This window comes from Sander vitreus, chromosome 6 (assembly GCF_031162955.1).
Source record: "Sander vitreus isolate 19-12246 chromosome 6, sanVit1, whole genome shotgun sequence".
NCBI classification, from domain to species: domain Eukaryota; kingdom Metazoa; phylum Chordata; class Actinopteri; order Perciformes; family Percidae; genus Sander; species Sander vitreus.
The window spans coordinates 26,792,541-26,811,836 of NC_135860.1; the positions used below are offsets into that span (position 1 = coordinate 26,792,541).

At 41.3% G+C, this 19,296-nt stretch overlaps 1 protein-coding gene across 1 annotated transcript in view; it reads right to left on the reverse strand.

Annotated features, from left to right (window-relative positions):
- Positions 1 to 3,658: 3,658 nt before the first annotated feature.
- LOC144519062 (uncharacterized) overlaps positions 3,659 to 19,296 on the reverse strand; it is a 32,055-nt gene continuing 16,417 nt past the window's right edge. Inside the window, exons 6-11 of the mRNA XM_078251942.1 lie at positions 17,418 to 17,542; positions 12,228 to 12,415; positions 10,510 to 10,618; positions 9,266 to 9,433; positions 8,994 to 9,135; positions 3,659 to 5,845 (exon numbers count right to left, since the gene is read on the reverse strand). Coding sequence (XP_078108068.1) covers positions 5,721 to 5,845; positions 8,994 to 9,135; positions 9,266 to 9,433; positions 10,510 to 10,618; positions 12,228 to 12,415; positions 17,418 to 17,542 — 857 coding nt within the window. The 3' untranslated portion in view covers positions 3,659 to 5,720. The remainder of the gene's footprint in view (positions 5,846 to 8,993; positions 9,136 to 9,265; positions 9,434 to 10,509; positions 10,619 to 12,227; positions 12,416 to 17,417; positions 17,543 to 19,296) is intronic.

Sequence of the window (19,296 nt, forward strand, 5' to 3'; positions counted from 1 at the left end):
ATAGAATATAAACAGTGATCCATAAGGACAAGGACAGCTACGATATAGCTATTAGCCTAGGTAGAGTTAAGGGCTGGGAATAAGGATGTTTGAAACGGTGGACCCATGGATGTATTAAGAGAACCCTGTATCATCCGTCTGAGGGGGGGGGCTGATACTCAGGATGGAGAACATGTTGGATCAGAGATGATTTTTTTTGAAAAATATCCTGAAGACTGGGTGTTGAAGAACTCCCATGATCTTCATGGGCAGGCTGTCTGTATCAGTCAGGTCATCTGGGCCTTTGACTGTACTGTGAAGTTACCAAACTACCCAGGTAACAATGTTGGGTTCCCAGAACGTTCGTTTTTGGTTGCGGGAACGTTCCCTGAAGGTCAGATTTTGGTTAGTTTTTGGTTCCCATGGAAAGTTTTCCTGGCGTTTAGGGAACGTTAGTTTTTGGTTACATCGACCGTTCTCAGAACGTTCCCCTAACGTTGCAACCTTTAGGGAACGTTCCCCTACCGTTGTAACCTTTAGGGAACGTTCCCCTACCGTTGTAACCTTTAGGGAACGTTCCCCTACCGTTGTAACCTTTAAAGAACGTTCCCTTAACGTTATTTTTTACATTCACCTAACCTTTAAATAACTAACGACTGTGGTACCAAAACTGTCTGTGCATGAGCAGGAATGAATTATTATATCTTGGCCGGAATGAATGAACAGGCAACAAGCAAACCTGATGGGATTAAAAACTTTAATATAAAATTAACAAAATACAAAAAATATAAAAGGCCTAAAAAAAATATATAACAATCAGAAACTGTACAAATAAGAAAAAAAAAGGATGTAGAGTGCAAATGTAGTGTGCAAAGATGCATATTGGAATGATAATGTAATGAATTATTATATATTAGCATATTAACAAATAAAATTGCTTTAATAAAAAAAATACAAGCTGCAAGATGGATGGAAAAAATACAAAAAAAATAAATAAAAAAAATAGAGCTCCATGGTTTGGCTTATAGTCCTTCTCAGCTGGCCTAAAAAGAAAGAAACAAAAGTTTGATATGTCATACTAAGAATCAACACGTTGGCAAAAGCAAGACTAACTGCCTTACTAACAACTCGGTTTTTTCACATCATATAGAAGCATTTCAATTTACCGTCTGTGTGGGGCAAACTTCAGCGCATGCCCGATCAAGTCCTCCACGTCTGCTGCAGTCAGCGTGGGGAAGTTCTTCTGGGAGGCCGCTAGAGTAGAAGTCAAAATGAAGCCAAGTTACAAGTCAAATTAAAACCTCTTATCAGCCAAGCTAAACATAATACTGTGAACAATAAAATAACACCTGCCCGTTATAACCCTGCATGTAGTCAGGTCCTGGAAGGCCTTCTTTGCCTTTCTTCCCCACAGGCTATACTCTTTCAGCACGTTATTAGTTGCCACTCGCCGTAGCATGCGTCGGACTGCAGTACCTGTGGTCGGACCTCCGAGCGTTGTCAGGAAAAGTTGCTGTAAAACATATAGAAATACAAATTATACATGTGGACCAAAGTGGAGAGCTTGTACAATCTCATTTTGGAAAGAGAAGTCAGTTCTGTTATGATGATATTTGAATTTATGCAATTATATAGTGTCAATCTTAGGCCACTTAATTACCATTTTGTTCCTCCTCTCCTGTTGACCGACACTCCGGTCAAACTCCTCCAGCTCGGTGACTGTCGAGCAGGGCGACACCAACATGTCCTCGCCTGGAGCAGAGGGAGGAGCAGCTCATCCATCTTCTCCTCAAATGCATCCATCCGCTGTGTCAGGCGGGCAATGGATGCCCTCACGGCTATGGAAAAATGAATGGTGTTAGTTTTAGTTGTTATACATTATAAACTTGCATATGTGAACAACTTAAGTGAGTCTTCTTACCTCTCATTTCCGTCTCCATGGCTCCATGGTCTCCCTCTGTGTGATGAGGTCTGTTGTTTACAACAACGAAAAAAGTTATGTTACTCTCAAGTTCCTTGTCATGAAATTGTATTTAATTGGAAATGGAAAATTCAAAGCCACTGTACCTTCAACTGGGTCCCAAGAAGAGAGACTCAGAGATACCATAGTGCAGGAGGCTCTCCACTAGATTTGATTTTGAATCAAAAGGTTTTGCTTGCAAGTCAAAAAGTTGTTTTTTTTGTTAAGATTATTTTTTTGGGCATTTTTAGACTTTTGTTTTCAGATGAAGACATGAAAGGGGAGAGAGAGAGGGGGAATGACATGCAGCAAAGGGCCGCAGGTCAGAGTCGAACCCACGGCCGCTGGGTCGGGGAGTAGGCCTAAACCCTCCTCTACATACCCGCTCTACCAACTGAGCTATCGCTGCCACAAATCCAAAAGTTTTGAGTGAAAAAGTTTTGTTTGCAAGTCCAAAAGTTTTAAGTCTAAAGTTTTGCTAGTCAAAAACATAGACAGAATATAAGAATGGACCAACAGATCCCGTTGCTCTGGACGGAGACCAGTGAAGGCCTTTAGAAGCACTTTTCCGGTGATGGCTGAGCGTTACTGCGCAGTCTCCAACTGAGAGAGACGACGTAAATGTGACGTGAGCAACCTGTCTGAAAGTTGGAAGTCTTCTGGTAGCTGTGCCAAGAGAAATCTCAATCATTCCCAATCTTGCAGAGACGGAGAGCGTAGGTATATGTAAGGAGATAACATGGACACAGGCTAATTACTGCTAACTAAAATGCTAGTTAACATTAGTAATTAAACTTAAACAGCTAATGTAAGTCCAAACTGCCTGCGAGCTTCTTCTGTACTGTACGGTAATTCCTCTACTATGCGACAGAAAGTCGCGTGGTTATGACACAATCGTTAGCCTATTTTTACAAAAACGTATACTACGGAGCCATAACGTGAGGTACAAGGTAATGGGGCCTTTTATACATTGTCGTGTTTCTTTAGAAATAAACAATGGACAAATAAAGTCTTTAAACGCTTCAGATGTAAAAGTTATTCGCTGTCAAAGTGACGTCAAAATGAATGTCAGTCAATGGGATGCTAACGGGAGGTGATGGCTTTGTAGCATCAAAATGGCGCCATTGGAGGTTCGAGCTCTGAAGCGAAGCTTACCCCCTTGGTCAAAAATGGCTTGGATCAGAGTTTCTATTGGTGGGTTTTACTGGGCATGGCCACACCCACATTCAAGCGCTGCAGCCAATACATACTGTACATGGCTGCAGCTCTGGTAGGCGGTGTCCAGTATCTTCACCCAAAGCTACACTTGACCTCCCGGCCTTCTTGGTAAAGACCAGGGATCAGACAAATTCTGTCTTGTGTCTGATTCTGATTCCAGATACTGACACATATTTTTCATAAATGTGAAGTACTAAATAAACTGACCTGGGGACTAGTTTGTCATCCATTTGGCTGAATGTTTTCTAAAACAAGTCTTCTAGGCTGAATAAGAGATACATTACCTATTATTTAAAATGGATGCCTTCACACTGGATCTCTGGGTCGATGTTAATAAGCAACAACTTTACTGTAATAAACCAAGCATGGATGGCACATTATGGCCACAGGGGGGCACTCCACTCCTACAAATACAGGAAACATCACACCCTAACTCACTAACAATTCAGTTCTAACTCAAAGGTTAGACTAATCTGGACAGGCAAAAAACTGAGTGAGATAACCACTGGAAACATATATTTAATGGGTTACAACAGCAAAGTCACAATAATAACTGAACCCAAAGCTTAAACATACAGCATTTCATATTACATTTCACAGACATTTCACTCAAAATGTTTATTTAACAACCAAAGTGCACTAATTCTGTTCAAATCCCCACTAACTTTTCAGTTGTGAAAGTTGTTACACGTATTGTTGCTAAAACAGGAAAAATGCTTGATGGATGTGGGTTTGCATCAATGGTGAACAGTTACTGGTGTGTTTTACCGAAACACATTAAGGGGAAGAAAGTCAGACAAATACAGGATTTCTAGACCAATTTTGCTATAGATATTTGAGTATTTAAAGCTGCACTAATCAATATTTTTACACTACCAATAAATGTAATGTGAACAGTGTCACTCTTTATGATGAACCCACAGAAAAATTATCCCAACCCTGCAGTTCCTCTCAGCTCTACAGAGCTCTCCAGCCCCCAATTTTATTGTTTGGTTCAGTCTTAAGCCGCTTTCCGACCGGACGGATTTTTTGCAGTTCCTAGAACATAAAATTCCTAGAACCCTTTTTTTCTCGTGTTCTGACTGGACCAATTTGGGGATTTTTAAGTCCCTCTGGCTGCAGTTCCTGTAACTCTTTCAGCTCCTACTCCTACAGGGCAGGGTCTTTTCTCTTTTCCCTTTTCAGCATAGGAACCTAGGTCAACGAGGGTCGGGTTTCCGGTACAGACAGGGGCCGCTAGCTCGTCGCTCGGCCAGTCACGCTCAGAGACCCCGCTGTAAGCTGGAGGTCTCTCAGACCGGTCTCGTAAATAAGAGGCTTTTATTTCGCCGTTGACGGTTCGTTTGTTTAAATATCACAACACATGTCCATCACAAGACTAATGGGAACTCTCTCTTTTCGGAGTTAAACTCCTCAAGCTTGCCCTGCGGGCTTGACAAAACTCGCAGGCCGGCCGTCACACACACAGTCACACACACACACACACACACACACACACACACACACACACACACGTCCACAGCGCAGCAGGCAGAGGCAGGGGAGAGAGAGATACCCGTTTCTCTTCGGGAGACTTGTTTAAATTATGACAAATATGCTATATACATTAGATTTAGTATTTAGTTCATACTTTTTTGGTGTATTTGTTTTCTGATTTTAACGCTATAAAGACCGTTGCCGTGCTTGCATCACTCCCTTACCCCTCCTACCAGTCCCTATGGCCACTTGGCCAGTGCGAATGCAAATGGAAAAAACGGTTTTGGGGGAGAGTAGTTGGAAGATCTGTTTAAAAGTGGACTTTTCCTATAACTAAGTTCCTGTAACTACTTGGTCGGAAAACGGCTTTAGCTTTGTTTTTAATAGGCAACTGACGCTCTAAAAACACACTAGACTGCAACTGCCGTACCTCCTAAGACCGAAACAGCAGAAAGACACAGTTAGCAACTACCTGGTAAAAATAACATCACTGGAGCATTTAGCATCCAAAAAGCCGGATAATGTTCTCAGGGGTTTGGTGGAGACCAAAACAGAGCTAAACGAGAGTGAATTCTAGACTATCAGACATTCATATGTTGAACACAAACACCACTTCATTTTGATAATGTTGCTATGTGTCTGTTGGATGGGTGGTTTGCATGTTCGTTATAACAACTTCGTAAGATGGTAATATGTCAGTTATGTGTGTTAACAACCTGTTCTGCTGCTCACAAGTGGTCAAACAAATCGATTGGTACCGCTTTTAAAATAAATGTTAATAACATTTCAACCAATATTTCTTTTTTTATAATTTTTTTTTAAAGAATTGTGACCGAGATATGTAACATTTTACAGTGTAAAAATAAACTTGTCAGTGCTCTCTGGTGGGCAAACTATGTAATGGAGACACTGTTTCTAAATGACAGTGCCAGCATATAGACAGACATTATTTACCTTGGAAAACGGCACAGCTGATAATGTCGGCCATGCCGATGTATCAATCAGGCTCTGGACGTTAGGTTGCTAAACAGACCTACTGTGCATAATATGCATTTTATCTTGTGTATTCTCTTCCCATGCATGCTGGCTACACTTCCTTACTGGAAGTGCTGGACATACGGCGAGACTTGGAGGGCGCAGGTTCTTCAAAAACGTCATCCTCCATGCCTTCTTCTATGGGCTTCATCTTTGAGGTTTTAGTGCCAGGGGATTCTAAAGAAAAATGAAAGAATCTGAACTGAATCAATTCAAAAATTTGAATGAATTCTATCTCACATGTGTCCACGTGCCCCCCTATTGTTAATTCATCAATCATTTTCTCCAATTTTTTTATTCTTTGTTCACCGTAGACTAGAGGCATGCAAGAAAAACACATTTTTCTTCAAGAATTCAAGAAAACATGGGGTGAGTAATTGATATAAAAATGATCATTTTTGAGTATTTCTTCAAGTTCATTGTGCCAGGACTACTTTTATTTAGACACAGTTCAATGTGTCTGTATGTTAAAAGTATCCTGCTTTGAAACAAATGTAGTTTGATGATATGGAAATGTACGTTGTGGTTTCTATTTGATGACACAATTTAGACATTATGAGGTTCGGAACTTTGCTGGGAGAACATTTTAGTAAGTGTACAAAAGTAACTTGATAGGAGTTTAACACTGATAAACCGAGAAACTGCAAAGTAGAAGCGAGTGGAAATAATTAGTGAATGAAAACAGTATAGTAGAGAAAGTGAGAGCGGCAGAGTGCTGAGTATGACATGGCACTGGGCTGATGAAATTAGTGCTGTGGAAATGTACATTAATATAAAACAAGACAACAGGTAAGCATGGAGGACGTTATATATATATATCATAATATAGTATTTTGTTTGTCCTGCATTTTGGTAATCAGTATTGGTTGATTAGGATGGGTGCACTGTAATTTCCATGTTTTTATGGATGAATAAATTGAACCTCTGAAGTAATAGGCCACATTCATGATACAATAAAACGCACAAATGGGATGGGTGCTGGATCAACACAATAGCATAGAAAGAACAAACTGATCTGCACACCAAATAGCTCCCGTTAGAAGGATTTAACTGCTAGTGACGTTTCGAGCCCACGTTTTTCCCGCAGCTTCTGTTTGTTCTTTTTACACCATTCTTGGTACACCAACATGTCTAATCATTTTGAGGTTAGGGAAATAAACCAATGGAATACTCTCCTGTAAACTGGTCTGCTGAAAGGCACTCATGGTTACAGTAACCTGGAAACACATTAAAACATCCTATTACATGGCTTAGTTGAATACTTCATTCTGATTTGTCAATCACGGCATATTTGCTATTTTATATAGCTGCTATTTCTGTATAACAGACGGTTGCTAAGACAACAGACTAACAGACCATTTCCATGAACAGAGTTCTGATCTTAAGGCCCTGACACACCAAGGCGACCGTCGGCCGTCGTTACTAGTTGGGCCGACGGTGAGTGGCCGTCGCCCTAGTTTGTGCGGTGTGTCCCGCACTATCGCCGGCCACTTCGTCGGCCTTCGTCGGCCTTTTTTAACATCGGCGTCGGCTGTCTGACGGACAGCCAATTCATCTGATTGGCTGTTCAGTTTCAAAATGAGAGTGAGGAAAACAAACAAACGACTGTGACAGGCACACACAAGGCTCCTTCCATTTTTTATCTCATCTGATCAATCCAATACACATAAGAGCTGTCGAAACTGGTCAAAAATGACTTTTGAATGTTCCTTCACAGGTTCGAACGATTGGAATAACTATTTTTGCTCATTATGTCCATAAGATGGCAAAGGTAGAGATATACATAACTACTCTGGGATTGCTCTCGTTCTGCCGGGAATTCCGCCGGATGTCACTCTTTTCGGATGTCTGTTTTCGGATGCCCTGTAACCTTCCACTTTCTTTGTGTTGTAATTTTAAACTCCGGTGGATTTCTGAGGACTATGGTTAACAACTCCTCAGATCTCTGCAGGGTAAATCCAGACAGCTAGCTAGACTATCTGTCCAATCTGAGTTTTCTGTTGCACGACTACAACGACCTTTGAACGTACACATGTTCCACCAAAACAAGTTCCTTCCCTAAGCTATTTTGCAGCAGCACCGCCCAAGACGATTGTGATTGGTTTAAAGAAATGCCAATAAACAACAGCATGTTTTTCTCCCATCCCGGAATGCTGTGTGGACTCACCAGACCCTTCTCTGCAGCGCTGTGGAGGAAGGTCTGGCAATGAGAGACTATTCCAACAATAATATGTCTTTTAAAAGATCTTTACATACCTACACATTACAAAATAACGTTAATAAACTTATATCCTATAGGGTGATATTTAATATAGGACCGTAATAGACCTCTCTCTTTCTGCACCACTAAACAATTAGCCCCTTAGCAAGCAAGCCAGCCTCTAAATTAGTAAAATGTAAAAACGTAATGTTTAATTTGCATGCTCTTGTCACATCGTAGGAAAGCACATTGCTATCTCCAGATGAGAATGTTGTTTGGCTAATTTTCTGTAACCAGTGTATGATGAAGGCATGTTGGGTGGGTGAAATTAGCAAGCTAAAGTTAGCTAACAAGCCAGCAGCCGGCCGTTCGGTCTCTCTGCTCCTCTCCCACTGTAGGGAGACGGATGACAGCCCGGGAGAGGGACAGTCTGGTTAGCCATCTCCCTGTGTCCGCTGTCTTCCCGGCAGAGACTGAAGCAGAAGGACCGTAGGCTCTGTTCAGTTCTGCTGCTGATCGAGCAAACGCTGTTTGTTGTGAGTAGCATAGCAACGTTATACGGTTTCCCTTAATGAATGACAAAATGATTACCGCCGCCTGTTGGTATAGAGAGTTATTTGCTCTCACGCAGGTGCAGAACGTACGAGGTCCTTGGCCGTCGGCTGTAGTCTCTGGCTTCATCAGTGGGTAACTTGTGTACAAGTAGCCGTGTAATAAGCGGGATAATGTAGAGTGAGACGGTCATTGATTTATCAGTTACTTGTGCAATATATGTTATTTATTCACTGATGCAACTTATATTCACACTGTGCTTTATGTTCATACTGCACTTTATTTATGTTGACACTGTACTTTATGTTCACACTTGCACTACAATTGCATTTGTACAATCAATTCTTTTAGCAACATAATCTTTTAACCCAATCTTACTTTTTAACCTAATCTCACTTTACTTCTTGCACTGTAGCTATGTTACTTTACATTACCTTATACACGTATTGACTACACAAATGGACCCCTTCAGGCTGATTCAAGTCCTGCATCACCCTGTCTGGGTTGTAATTCGCAATAATGACCGACTCACTCTGCATTATCCCTTACTTGTTGGGTGATAATGTGACTTACGGAGTGAAGATCCAGCCGATCCTCCTCGTAGGATCTGGTTCAGGACATCATCAGTGTCGCTGGTGCTCGCCATGCTGTTCCTCATCTGTGTCATCGACAGTTGAGAGCACAGGCTGGGCTGACGTTCCATCTTCTTCACTGCCTGGGACACATCCACCAATAAGCATTGTTGTAGCTGTCATGCATTAAGGTGTTGATGTGTTGATACTTCCAGTGTTTGTGCCACTAAAAAGCTTATTTTTATTATAGTTTGACAGCAGAACTGGACCCACCTTGTCACTGAGTGTGGGGTCATTCAGAGAGTACAGTTTGTTGGTGATGTCTTTGCCAATGAGGTACCGGAACACCTCATTGAGGAAAGTATCTGACTCCAGGAAGTAGGTGAGCCTCTCTCGAGACCAACACAGGAACTTACAGTTCTCCTCTGCCATGATAGTCACCTGTCAATCAAACACAACATTTGTTTTTCAGGAAATAAGGATCGTATGATCTATCCATTAAACAGAAGGAACAGCTGGTCCAAACTCTCACCCATCAGTCATTTCACCACTGCAGTCATTAAGGAGATGACAAGGCAGGTAGGTTTTTATTTATTTACGTTTCTATTTATTTAAAGCTATAGTGTGCAACTATTTCATATTAATGAGCGTCCGTTACATTCATACAAATGAGTTTATACAAAGCTAATTTTCGTCCGTTACTGCAAAACCTCAGACGACGACAGAAGCCGGCTTATTATCTGAAGTTTATACGTTACCATGGCAATGGTACACATAAAAATGGCTGCTGCTCTGACTACTGCTACGTTGATTTGAATGGAAATGGCCTTTCTATCCATTTTATTTCTATAGACGCGGTTCACGTCACAGCGGAGAAGGGACAGCAGCAGCATTCCATTTCAGAGACAAAGAGGACATAAAAACTAAGAGATAAATGACCTCTTCTGACGAGTCCACCATGTTTTTAAATCCACCGTTTTCTCCTTGAGCTACTAGCAACTGGTGGGGGGGAGGTGGTGTGCGTTCAGGCTTGAGTCATGTGGACAGAGTGGTTGTCATTAACTTTGAATTCCTAATGGTAGCGACAGAAACTACGCACTATAGAGTGTTTAATCCCCGAGGCAATTTAGCTATGAAGGCACAAAAGGGGTTCGTTTCAAAATCAAAGTATCTTTATTAGTCTCCCTAAGGAGAAATTAGTTTTGGACACTGGGAAAAATTGCTGCAAGAGTTACAACAGAGACACACAACAAGCACAGGGTTGAAACAGTTAAAGGACAAGTGTACAGTAAACATATTGGCTATTCAAAGAGCTGTAAAAATTGCAAATTACCATTTGCCATTACCATAAATATCCATACATTCAGTTAAAAATGTGCATTCATTCCTCCATTCATATCCATACATACATTCAGGCACAGATATACATTGAAGAATTCATAGTCATACGTCCATCGCTGCTCATTAATGAGCTTGACATTGTTTATTTCTTTTATCTATCAGATTTTTCTTGTTACCTGAAACTTCTCTCCTCTGTGCATCTCAGTGGACCTGAACTCTGGCGAGTCAATAAATGAATTGGTATAGATGTTGTGGAGGAAATGGCCTCGGTATGATACCTTCATCCTGTCACACAGAAACATCAAGTCAAAAACTCTGATTAATCTTAAAAAACGGGAAAAAAAATGCAGTCTCTTTTATGCGATTTTATGCCTTCTTTTGTTAAAAAAGTGGCAGCCACTTGTGTTGATTGGTGAAGCCCAGCTCCTCTCACAGCCATCTAGCCTAAGCCCTCAGTTACTCTCAGAATGACTCTATAAGTCCCAAATTCGCTCTCAAAATTATTTAAAAATAATAATAATAATAATACTACACTCTCAAATGTCCATCTTAAATCCCAACATAACTGTCAAGATTATGTTGGGAAAAATGTTCAAAATTCAGTCTTAACCTTATTCAAATCACTCTCAAAAATTACTCCAAACGTCCCAAATTCAATCACAACATTAAAAGAATGACTGAAATGATTCATCTTTCACTGTGATTAGGTGTTAGGGTATATTAAATTAGGAACATCCTGTCTCAAAATGATGTAGAATAACCATGCATTTGTTACTTCCAGGCTGGACTACTGTAATTCCTTACTATCAGGTCGCCCAAATAAGTCCCTTAAGACTCTCCAGCTGGTCCAGAATGCTGCAGCATGCTGTTCTGATAAGAACTAAGAAAAGAGATCATATTTCTCCTGTATTAGCTTCTCTGCATTGGCTTCCTGTAAAATCCAGGATTGAATTTAAAATCCTTCTCCTGACCTACAAAGCTCTAAACGGTCAAGCACCTACATATCCTGAAGAGCTCTTAGTACCTTATTGTCCCACTAGAGCACTACTCTCACAAAATTTTGAGCTAATTGTGGTTCCCAGAGTCTCTAAAAGTAGAATGGGAGCCAGAGCCTTCAGCTACCAGGCTCCACTCCTGTGGAACCAGCTCCTGGTCTGGGTTTGGGGGGCAGACATCGTCACCACATTTAAGAGTAAACTGAAAACCCTCATCTTTGATAAAGCTTATACTTAGGGAGTGAGGAGATCCAGAAATGCTTTTTACTAACCTAGCTCTGGGGAGTTTACTCCCTGGAGTCCTTATGTTACTTATTCCCAGCATATTTCGTTGGATTATGATGGCACCAAGATCTTGGTTGCAGCTCTTGCCGTGGTCCTGCTTCACTACACCCTGCTACGCTCTACGGTGCCCTGCTGCGTCCTGCTGCGTCCTGCTGTACCTGCTACATCCAGCCATGCCCTGCAGTGTCCTGCTATGACATTACACACTACTACGACTACCATTTTTTAGTCACTGTTCCATTATCTTTATTGTGACTGTTATTGCCACTATTCATCACACCTCCAACCGGCGCCGTCAGACACCGCCTACCAAGAGCCTGGGTCTGTCCGAGGTTTCTTCCTAAAAGGAAGTTTTTCCTCGCCACTGTCGCTCTAAATGCTTGCTCTTGGGGGAATTACTAGAATTGTTGGGACTTTATAAATTACAGTGTGGTCTAGACCTACTCTATCTGTAAAGTGTCTTGAGATAACTCTTGTTATGATTTTATACTATAAATAAAATGTAATGTAATATAATTGAATTAAATGTAAACCTAGATGAATATTTGCAGGTTGATGTCAGAACTGATATTTTAGATTAAATCAGACAGTAAAATCAAACAGACAGCACATACTTTCCTTTGAGGAGAATGCTGAGGCGTTCGTCCACAGACGTCTTGTCCTCGGCAGCGTAGGCCTGGCCTTTCTTCAGTGTCTGGATGGTGCAGAACTGTCCCGTGAGCCTCTGAAACAGAGCCTCACGCACATGGAGGGGCTCAAACATCCGCTTGTAGACGGACCGCAGCTCCCTGTCGATCTTAATCTGACAGAGCAAAATCACAGCATTAACTCATCTTTCAAATGAAAATCTAACATTAAAGGTCCTATGACATGCTGCTTTTTGGATGCTTTTATATAGGCCTTAGTGGTCCCCTAATACTGTATCTGAAGTCTCTTTTATATAGACCTTAGTGGTCCCCTAATACTGTATCTGAAGTCTCTTTTATATAGGCCTTAGTGGTCCCCTAATGCTGTATCTGAAGTCTCTTTTATATAGACCTTAGTGGTCCCCTAATACTGTATCTGAAGTCTCTTTTATATAGGCCTTAGTGGTCCCCTAATACTGTATCTGAAGTCTCTTTTATATAGGCCTTAGTGGTCCCCTAATACTGGATCTGAAGTCTCTTTTATATAGGCCTTAGTGGTCCCCCTAATACTGTATCTGAAGTCTCTTTTATATAGGCCTTAGTGGTCCCCTAATACTGGATCTGAAGTCTCTTTTATATAGGCCTTAGTGGTCCCCTAATACTGGATCTGAAGTCTCTTCAGCCTTGGTGCAGAATTACAGCCACTAGAGCCAGTCCCACAATGAGCTTTATTTAGTATGTGCCATTTCTGTGTCTGTAGCAATTGAGGAGGAGAGAGGGGGGGCAAGGTGGAGGGTGGGGGTGTGGCCTTGACCAACTGCCATGCTTCACTTGTTTTCAAGCCATGTGTCAGTACCCGATCCGTAAGGCCTGTAAGATCCGTTCTGCGCATGCGCAGAAACCCAGCGTGTTTTACGACACTGCCTGATCAATTCTACACTTGCGCGAACACCGGCAAACTTCACAGCTCAATGCACGCATTGGCGTAAGGATGTTTGGACATTTCTGGTTACCAGAAGAAAACATTAGACAGTGACAGTAGACCGTTATGATGGCAGAGATGAAGTTTACAAGGTGTTTGCTGGAGTTGCCTAAAGTATCTGTTAATGATATACGGAGGGTCGTCCGGCCGTCCAGTACAACACCATGTAGCAAATTAAATAAAGGCTTAAAATTTTACGTTTCATCATTTATTTGCAACTTTGAAGGTAATTTGCTAACGCTAGCTAGCCTGAGCTAGAAGCCTTGCTTTGGTGTTTTAAGTCATAACTCCGTCCTGCTTCAGGTTATTCATGCTTTAAATAAAGTTTAAGCATGTGTATACCTCTCACTTCATGTGTTTGTACTTCGATGAAAGTATCAGGTAAAAACAGGGCTACAAATGAGATCTCTGTGAGAGACCAGCAAACTCCTAGCAAACTATTATGTAGCTCAATGCTGGACATTTCACCCCAAATTCCGGTCACTTTACTGTATTTGTATTTGTTTAGTATTTGGTTTAGAAGCCTTTATTGGTGATTTTTTACGGTACAAAGTCCTGCTACATACGTACATATATAGCTAGCTATATATGCTCCGCTATGTCGCGTTAGCATGCAGCTACAATAGTTAGCTATGAGCATGCTAACGTTAGATTGTAGTGGAACGAAGCAGCACTTTTTAATGTCAAAAATCGCAGATAAAGGCTTCTGAACCAAACACTACACAATCGGACATGTTTCAGCAGGAATGTGACCCGGAATTGAGGAGAATTTAACAACATTGCCGTTAGCATGTAGCTACTATAGTGGTATACAGCAGTGGTGGCTTGAAGAGCTGTCATCCCGTCTTCAAAAGAACACTGATGTACGTCTACACTTCATCGCATTAATAATAGACAGTCTATGGTTATTAGTCAAGACTAAGTATTAAAAGTAAAAACATTAACATAAACAACACAACAACGACGTCGCTACACGGTTTTGGATCAGTGACAAGTCTCGATTGTTTGTAGCTATGACTATTGCATAATAAAGATTTAATAAAAAAAATGTGATGTTTGGTACTACGTAATTAACGTAATTATGCGCAGAACGGATCTTACAGGCGGTACGGATCGGGTACTGACACCATGATGTCTCTCTCTTTCTCATGGGCGGGCCAAATTCTCTGGGCGGGCAAAGCAGAGAAAGGGGAGGTAACCTTCCTTCTTATGACCTCATAAGGAGCAAGATTCCAGATCGGCCCATCTGAGCTTTCATTTTCTCAAAGGCAGAGCAGGATACCCAGGGCTCGGTTTACATCTGTCGCCATTTCTAGCCACTGGGGGACCATAGGCAGGCTGGGGGAACTCATATTAATGTTAAAAAACCTCATGAAGTGACATTTTCATGCCATGGGACCTTTATACTTCAGTAATTGTCGATGAGGAAGACCTCAGGGACCACTTGTCTGGATCGGCCATATTATGACATGGGTTCTGTCAAAGAGTCAGGGAAACGATTTTATTTCATATATTGCAATATGTAAAATTTCTGTAGGGGGTGTTGCATTTGTGTGTGTGTGTGTGTGTGTGTGTGTGTGTGTTGCGCGCGCCTGTGCGTGCGTGTAATATGCAGCAAATAAGAATTATTAGGAGGTCGACTAAATGAAATACAGCTAAAGAATAGTATTGCACACTGCAATTTAACTAAAGTATTTTTTCATGTCATGTTTATTTGAATAGGGACAGATGCTTAGACATAGACATTTGTGCAACAAATCTCCAGTGTACAGCATGTATAGATAGCAGTTAGTTAACAGTCAGTCTGATTGGACAACATTAGCATAAGCACGCGAGAAAAATTGCGCAACAGGGTAACTAAGCAAGCACATGGTCTATAGTGGTGGTTAGGCAAACAACTATTGACAAACGGCAACATAAGAAAATTGACAAGCACATTCTTCAAATGGTAAGTTTCAAGATTAAAGGGTCATTTTGTTTTCTTTTTAACCTGGACCCTATATTCCTATGTTTCTGTTTCTGATGGGGACAACAATCTTTGACATTGGTCCAGTATTAAGCAAGACCGCTGCAGTCGGCAGCGGCGAAACAAGCTGCAATGTAATGTTAATGGTCAATCGTGCACCTTTAATTTAAATCCACTAAAAGGGCTTGTTTTACCACTAACAGGCTCAGATTGTTATTCTAAGTCTCAACATTATGGAAAGGATTCCTACAGTGGTCGACCTTTGTGTTAAAGCGTAAGATCCTTTTTGTTTAACATTAAACTGCCCCGAAATCGCTATTTAAACCCACCAGACACGATTGAAATAAACAGTCATTTTATTACCGTAAAACACACTACATTCAAAGTAGTCAAAGAAACAAAATAAAACAAAAAAAGCCATCTTGGTTTATCCTTCCACTATTCCAACAATCACCACTCTAGTTTGGCTGAAATAAACCCTTAATTTACCCATTTTAATGTGAAAATATGCTGGCTATATACAGGCTCAAAGAATTGTTATTTTAATGGCGATGGCAATTTTGGGGCTGTTCCTGGTTAAACAAAAAGGATTTTACTCTTCAACAAAATAGTCTATCTCTGTAGGGATCCTTTCCATAACAGGATCAGACAGGCTCAGAATAAAAACAATCTGAGCCTGTCAGTGGCAAAAACAGCTACTTTTAGTGGACGGACATTGGCAATGCGCATTTCCAACATAGGAATACATTTCAACCCAGTTTGTGGCTGCCAACGTTCTCGTTCAGTACTAGACCAATTTCACATATTTTTGTTCACATTAGACATCATTGCGTGTGAAAATGGGGTCCAGGTTGAAAAATACGGAAACTACCCTTTAATGATTGCTTACAGGTATGTCATTCATGCACACAATGAGACAGGAGAGCACAATCAGGTCAACTGGACAAACTGACCACTAGTTGTGGCAATGACTGATTGACTCTGACCTAATTACCAATAAGGGGTGCTGCAGCACAGGCTTTCCTACAGTAATGCTGCTGAATTGAGTTGGTGACTCCTGTCTCATTATGAAAAGTCCTGGTCTGATTCTGTCAGCTAACTGGAAGCCCCTTACTTTCACTAAATCCCCTGATGGCACCCATGGATTTTATCTGCTTCTCATTACCATAAAGCAGGACCAAACCCAGGATATGCTGCTTCCTGCCTCAGGCAGCCTTGAGAAACACTGAGGCTCATTAATGAACACATTGTTCCCCCAGCCCTGGCGCAACTATTTCAGTTTATGCCAGGATCAGACTACACAAATTTAGCCCAATTTTGACCCGACAGACAAACGTTCAAAGTCGTGCCCGATAATGAGGGACGGGACCGACAAACGTGTGCCTTTACCTCTTGCAGTGTGACATAATCAAAGATTACACGTCACACTGGGACGTATAACGTCTGGGACGCAGAAAGTCTAGCATGTCAGAATTTTTTGTCTTTTTTCCGCCTAGTGTGACATGTTCTATGACGTGTTCCTTGGCATTGACCAACAGGAAGAGAGAGCGCTCTCTAGCGCACATACAGTATGTAAACATGGCGAAAAAGGAGAGACGCTACTGCTGCTGTCTGGTGGAGGAAAGATACACACAGTGCACAGTGCACTGCACGCTAGTGGGCTAGCCACTAGCAGTTATCTGTTTCTCTTTGACCACTGACAAGCAGAGAAAACAGGCTACACCCTCCTACAATCACGATGACTGCACCTGATTGGATGAACGCTACACGTGGGGCTCCTGGATTTCAAAACAGACCATAATGGCGGCTGGTTTGGAAAACAATCTTTTATTTTATGAACATTGTTCACTGAAACGTGTTTCTGAAAACATTTGAGCGAGAAATAGGCCATGCAGTTGCTCAATCTGTAGTTATTTCAGATCGACAACGGTCAGTTTAAAAGATTTTCGTGAGTTTTTGAGAGGCTGCCGCTCCTCCAAAGCGTCGACCTATGAACTTGCGTCGACCTATGAACTCACGTGTGATCTTCACGACAGCATGCGATAATCGGTGTCATACTTCTGTCCAAGACACGGAATCTTTGGCAATATGTGTGTCTAGTCTAGACATAGTGACTGTTGTTAAAGACAAACAAATGGTGTAGTCTGATCCTGGCAGTGAAACACTCCAACGGCCTGAATGTTAAGCGACGGTTAGAATGTGGATGAGAGCGTTCTGACATAGAACTCACCGGCCTGCGCTTGTACAGGAGGAAGAACAAGTGCATGAAGTTGACCACCAGAAACACCACATTCCAAACCATCACATCCAGGTTGCACCTGTACAGAGTCGCCCACACAATGAAGAAACCACATCCTGTCAGGGTTCAAGACACAGAAAAAAAAAGTGGATTTAGGTAAAGACATGTCTAGCACCATTGGAGATTTTAGACCCTTTTTAGGGGGGATCAGGCCAATCGGAGGTGGTTGTGCCAGACTCCCGCCTTTGGCTGAGTCTCTGTCTAGTCTGTCAGAGGGAGAGCAGGAGTGTGGTCGTGAAGTTTAACGTTGGTAGTCCCCAGAGAAGAAGTTGGTAATTTCATGGCGCAGATTAGAAACCAAATTGAAACGTAAGCAACCAAAATTGCTGAATTTTAGAACAATGTGTCAAACTGGTCGTTATTACTGCGACTTTATAAAGTGTCAGGTTTAGTTCCATCGTAGTGTTAATAGGGTCAAAAAGCTCAGAGATTATCGGCTAATGGAATTACTGATTAAGCAGCCTTTTGCAAGGCACTGTATCCGTGTCTACATTCTCATTAGGGGCTGAACCCCCCTAAAGGTCTGATCCTAGAATCGCCTCTGGGTAGCGCTTGAAAGTCTAAAATTCAAAGTTGTATACTTCAGTCTAGTTTAATATCCATTCATAAAGACAGCATTTATAGCTACTGTGGTTATAATTTCAAGAAGTTCAATTATCCTGCTGTGGGTTATTATTGCTTGCTTGTCCTACTGACTGACCACAATTAAAAAAGATTCAATCCAGCATGGAGCACTGACATGAAAACAGACTACAACTACATAGACTTCGGTCACGGAAGGCTTGTATCATGTGGACGCGCCGACAGTTTTGTTGTCATTACTTAGAATTCCTCATGGGGCAGACAGAAACTACGTGCTATATCTTTAAGCCCAACCTGCAAAAGTGCCTTTTATATACAACTTTCCAAGGTGAAAACACATCAAGTTAGATATGAATGTGTTCTCATGTCAATATGATTGTGACAAAACATTTTTTTTAATTGTTGCGAAGTTATCGACATGTGTTTTTTTTTTACATATTAAATGGCAATAGAATAAAATACAAGTTGTGCACTGACAGGAAAATAAATCCAAATTTAGTTAGAGATACTATTAGCAAATGGGATTAATTCAAAAATGAATTCTGAATGTTATTCAACACTTTCTTCACACGGCTAAACTGGAAGAAAGGATTGCTGGGAAAATACTGAAGCCTAATTTATTTATCAATTTGTTGGCTTTTATTTCTCACGTTGTCGTTGTCATTCAGCTCCAGCTTATCATATGAACAGATATATTTGTCTATTTTATTAAAGGTCCTGTAGGTAGGATTGCGAAGATCCAGGACTTAGCCAAAACATTTGAACATCGACAACTTCTCCTCGTCCCTCCCCCCTTTCTGCTAAATCCCAAAAACGGTCTCCTAAGCCCCTCCTCCCACAAGGGAGAATGAAGGTGTGTGCATGAGCAGTGATTGACACGCAGTTAGACACCCCCCTGACCGTGATTGGTGTATCTGAACAGGGAGCTGTGGATTTTTGCAAATCTCACTCCAGGCTGTAGGTGGTGCCAGAGGAGCTGGATTTTTTTTTTAATGACCTGCTTCGTGTAGTTCTACTAGAACATAGGGTCAGTTTCAGCAAATATGACAGAAAGTTAGTTTTATAAGTCTTACCTACTGCACCTTTAATATAATTATGACCCATCTAGTCTTCGATAATGAAACACCCAAGATGTGTTTAAAGTTACCTTACAGGATAAACTATTGTAGCTCTGTTAGTTTACTTTTCCTCTTTCCTCTATCTGTTTCTGTTTCTCTGTAAAACCCTC